This window comes from Theobroma umbraticum, unplaced genomic scaffold (assembly GCF_002168275.2).
Source record: "Theobroma umbraticum cultivar Fairchild unplaced genomic scaffold, ASM216827v3 scaffold_51.0, whole genome shotgun sequence".
Classification (NCBI taxonomy): Eukaryota; Viridiplantae; Streptophyta; class Magnoliopsida; order Malvales; family Malvaceae; genus Theobroma; species Theobroma umbraticum.
Window position 1 is genome coordinate 1,343,750 of NW_018397260.1, and position 5,409 is coordinate 1,349,158.

General features: G+C 34.6%; 1 protein-coding gene across 1 annotated transcript; it reads right to left on the reverse strand.

Moving 5' to 3' along the window:
• Positions 1–1,897: 1,897 nt before the first annotated feature.
• LOC110416445 (mediator of RNA polymerase II transcription subunit, putative (DUF3511)) lies at positions 1,898–2,482 on the reverse strand. Its single transcript, XM_021428444.2, has one exon. The coding sequence runs from the start codon at positions 2,429–2,431 to the stop codon at positions 2,168–2,170; it is 264 nt and encodes an 87-aa protein (XP_021284119.1). The 5' UTR covers positions 2,432–2,482; the 3' UTR covers positions 1,898–2,167.
• Positions 2,483–5,409: the final 2,927 nt, after the last annotated feature.

Consider the following 5,409-nt stretch of genomic DNA (forward strand, 5'->3'; position numbering starts at 1 on the left):
AGCAGGAAAACAAAATGTACTTTTGTTAATTTCTTATATATCCTGTAAGATTTCTGACAAGGTATTAAGTACAAAATTTGTTTTAGAGCTTCATGTGTAGCATTATCTCAACCCTTTGTCACTGTTCACTAGACTCTAATGATGTACATGATTCATTTATATCCTTAGAGATGCACATGATTGATTGTTTTGTTTTTTGTTTGGGGTACAAAAGAGGCAAGATAAACCCGAACTAAGCACGGGGACATCATTGATTCACGAAAATGAATGCGAAAACATCCCCCGCTCTCTATGTTCTATTCTCTTAACCATTTACCTTGATCAAATAGGTCAGAATTGGCTTGCTAGAACACTTTTGAATCAGTCTGTTCTGCTACATCAGAATCTTAATTATGAGTATTGGATCCAATATTTGAACTAGAACCCTCATTCCTTTGAAGGAAGGGTGTAGATTGCTAATTAAAGTATGCCTCATCCACGAACTCAAGGCCACTTCTTAAATAAGATCAATATAGGTAATTCTAGCATTTGATATAGAGAATAGAAAGAAAGAATTGAACGATACATGAGATCAATATATAAAGTAAACTGAAATCTATTAAATAACAAAAGATAAAAAAAAAAAGAGGATAGAATGGCCTGCACAATATTAAAACCTTGATCATGCAAGGGACCAGGACAACAACAATGGATAAAAAACATATGGGGTAGATCAAATCCTTGATTCAATTATGTTTTTGTATTGTTTTGGCAGTAAAATCTTTGGTTCGGTTCCCTTTTATCAACCGACTGAATAATAAAAAATACAAAGACAAAAACATCTTTAAAAACCTTAATAATTGATGGAAATATTAGCATCCGCGTACGAATAGGCGTGGTGAGTGATCGAGGGTTGGTTGTCATTTTCAATCATTAGTTTCAAATACATCATACATGGTTCCTCACCTTGCCAATTGCCATCTATATCACAAACACCCAACCCTGTTTTCTTCATGTTTGCTGTCTTTCTTTTATTGCATGTCCACTTCAATAATATTATTGCCCACTCCTTCGACTTTAGTGCCTTTGTGGCCCTCTTTAGCTTGGGCCACACAATTGCCCAGGGGAGTCATTGTAGCCACCAGCACCACAGTTCTACATCAACACACTTGTTTATTATGTGAGCTAGCTGGGGCTGGCCCGCATAAATATGTGTAGTATTTTAAATGAACTATGGTATATATAGTTAGTTAGGGTAGGAGAGCTTTGAATATGACAATATATAAGGTGTGACTATCGATCAAATTATATCTGAGTCACATAAAATATATGGTTTGAAATCTTGGATGAGCATTTGTTTGGGAATCCATAGTCAATATATCTAACGTTGTCGTTTCTTCTGGTTGCTTATACAAATGGAAAATTTTATTGCTAATTTTTCAATCAACATTTGGCTAAAGAAGGAAAACATAGGGGTAGAAAGAAATGATTTCATGTGAGACAAATGCCTTTGTATGTGTACTTGGAATTGGATTGCACATAATTTCTATACCTATATGATTAACTTCTTACAGATACAAAGCTGGGATACATGACGAGGCTCCATTAGCCCCCTCAAACATCAAACCAAATGATCAAAAATTAAGAGTCATATGTTAGATTTTTAGGTTATATGGCAAGTCCTGTTCCTGGCCAATCCTTTGCCTAGGCAGGTCTTAAATATATATATCATTTTGGTTCTTGAAAATACTGATGATCACAGCAAAAGTATACTTGATTGGAATCATGGTAGTTCAAAGTGGTAGAGAAATGGAAAGTTTCTACTTCTTTCTTATGTCCCTTTTCCTTTAGCATCCAAATTCCATCCTATCTGGCCTAGAGAACATCACAAGAAAACAATCTAATGGAAGATTAAGGATAGAGAATGAAAATTAAACTTATGCATTTTTCACCAAAACATATTACAGCCCAAACGACCAAACTCGCATATTATTTGGCGTGCAAGAGTAGACTCCACATAACCCAATTTCATTGGGTTTCTATTTCTTCTTTTTGCAAGGGAGAAAATTCTTCCCTCTAATTTCCAAACCAAAAAAAAAAGGCCATGACACAAACTAAAACTGTATACAATGGGAACTAAACTTGTTCAAGAAAGAAGAAGTGGACACCATTTTTTACTTTTTACAACTCACATACCATAACGAACATCGCTAAACTTGCTCTTGATCCACTTGACGCTGCTCCTAACACTTGACTTTAGCTTACCTTCCATTGTGAACACGTTGTACGAGGCGATTCTCTTCTTCCTCTTAAGCTCCGGATCATTTGATGCTGCGAATCCGTTGCTTTTGCTGCATGGCCCGTTGAAGTTATACGAATTTGATCGGTTTTCGAAGTCGAATTCGCCCGAAAATGATGAAGAGTATTCCGGGAATGACTTGCTCTTCTCCATGACTTAAAACCGAAAACCTTGGTATTAGCTTTAGTAATAGCAAAGCGCATTGTTGCTCTCTTCATGGCATTTATATTGAGGGGACAACAGGTACGTTTGGTGCACATGCACGTCAAAGGGACGTGATTGGACAAAAATTTGGAGGGTGGAGATTGGATGAACTCAGGGCTCTAAAAAAAAAAAAGGCTTAGGAAGGAGGGGAGTGCATCATGATCCAGTGTGGTGGCAGAGCATGTGTGATGTTGGAAGGATGCTTTGAAAATCATGGTGTGAAGGGAGAATCATGAGAACCAGTGGCTGATAGGTGGGCCCTAGTTGTATGGAACATGCCATGGCACCAATGAGTTCACGTGGTGGAGATGGCCCACCAAACCCACCAATTGGGGTGGGGATTGGGGGGGACCTTTTCTTTGATGTTTAGGGTTTTAAAAAGAGAGGTAACAAACTCATGACATGAGACGGGGCCAATGTGTTAGCCGAGGGGAAGATCAGCCTCTTAGACGTATGCCCTATGTCTAATCAGTTTTTTTGAATGTTTTAAGTTTTTCTTTTTCTTTTTTTTAAGGGTAATAGCCCAACCTTGCCTTTATTAAAGTGGTGGTTGTCATCTTCCACTTTAGGTTAATGTTGGTGACTTAGTGCTCCGTGGGCCTTCTGTGTTTTATGGGTATTATCTGGACTTGAGGAGCCTACGCATTTTATATTTTGTAATAATAATTTGATTGCAAATTGCCATATTTATAATGGTGACGATTTGCTATGATTATCATCATGCAGTAGAAATGATCAATTTTGCCTTTCAAAAAAAAAAAAAAAAACATTAGAAATCATCAAAGGCTGTTGTTTCCACACCATCCAATGTGTTTTGGTATCATCACCATCCACCAACAAACCTGTTGATGAGCAGGCCAAATTACATTTTATTCACCTATAAAAGAAACCCTTACATAAAAGAGGTTAACAAAAGTAGATTGGGTATAGGGATTGTATTAGGGGAAGGCCGGACGGGGATTCCAAATCAATCTTTAGAGAATAGTATGATTTATGAAGATAACCTATACATGCTCTTATCGTTAATCTAAATGTTTAACTGTAAATGCCATGTACCGAAACATACTTTAGTGATATGATAATAAGAAAGTCATAATTGAATGATACGAAGAATGATTAGAAGTAGAAATAACAGTGGGTTAGGTTAATGATACACAAAAGTTGATAAGGTAAATTAATAAGTTGAAGGGATTATTATTACAATGATGATTTACATAAGGGGAGATTACCTTAAAACGCGATAGGTAGGATTGTACTTTGTGCTTTTAAAAGCCAAGAAGCCTGTTTTCACCTATCTCTATTCTTTTCCCCTTTCCTTTCTATTTTTGTGTCTCAATAAAAAGTACGTACACTTTTTTTTTTTGATTTTAAAAAGGAAAATTTTCTTTCCTCGAGTCTTAGCTCTCTAGCTACTTTATTATTAATATGTAGAGCAATGCATTGAAGTTTTATAATATGTAAATCACAAAAAACAAAAAACTTTCTTTCGCTTTCATATTTGCTCTAGCTAGCAACCCAAATAGTACTCTCTCGTACAAACTTCCAAGAGGATTATGAGAAGAATGACAAGCGTGGAGGAGGTTCAAGGTCTTGGGATTATTGACTCAAATTTTAGTTATGGTTGTTTAAAGTTAACTTGGTCAATAATTTATTTTATAATTAATCTTTTTACATGGTACATTATTTAGCTTAGGATTTTTTGTGAGTGCTTATAAATATGTGGTTATGCTTACCGTTGAAATTCAGTTGAAAGATAATTTAAGAGAATGTGAAAGAGATTGAGCTCTCGGATATAATGAGTTTTGAGAATATGAGTTTCTGAGAGAGATCGAAAAGAGTTGATGGTTGTAATATTAAATGGTTGTTAATGAAAGTTGTGAAATTGAGCATATACATCTATCAAGTTATGTATGATCTTTTGTATAAAGAGTAAAGTTTAAAATTTTCATTTTCTAAATAAAAAAAATTGTAGAATTTTTTCATAAAAAAATTTTCATGTTCTTTTTGTTTACTTGATTGGGTATTTGTTGTGATGGATGAGTCATATTCCATGTTACTATAAATCAATATGGTTTGATCTTAATTAGTTTGTTTTCATATATTTGTACTTTGCTTGCCTTGCATGCTGGTTGGGTTTCTTCTTGACTTCTATTTTTTAAGCCCTTTATTTTACTTCTTAAATATAAAAGGCACTACACTATGTAAGGAAGCAAAGTTGAAATATCTAATCGAATATTCGAATATAATTCAGATACTAAATACATAATTAATCCAAAGAAAAAAAAGATGGGAGAAAGAAGCAACATGAATTTAAGTGGTGCAAGAAAGAGAATTAGTCATGATATGATAAGCATATATCAGAAAACTTGATTGTAATCTTAGGTTATATCTTCCCAAATGCATGCGAAGCCAAGGCAATATCCAAAGGTAGTGGCAAAATTATGGGTTCCATGTCACGACTGATATGATAGAGTTTTGCCTTTTCTTCCATTGGAGATGGGGCCAAGCCACCAGCCTTATTAGTAGGAGCGCTTTCAACTTTTCCATCATAATAACAAAGGGATGAGAAGAAGATTTGATTTTGTTTACTTTCTGCATGGAATATTTGCTACTTTTTGAACGTATTTTTAAATTAATCCCAAACCCACCAAAAAAAAAAGGAAGACAAAGGTGGAAAAGAACTGTTTTCATTATATGGCTTTATTAGGCTTTGTTGGCCCTTGGTTTTATGCTTCTATAGTTTTATGAGACAATTTTCAACAAAGAATAAAGCCTATTGCGTAAGAGATATATACTTGCTAAGATATTTTTAACTTCTTTTTATAATAGGATATTCATATGGATAAACCAAAAGTACCTGCTTCTAAAATATAAATGTAAAACTTAAGAGTTCTTTTCACAAATAGGCTCCATGCATAAGAATAAAA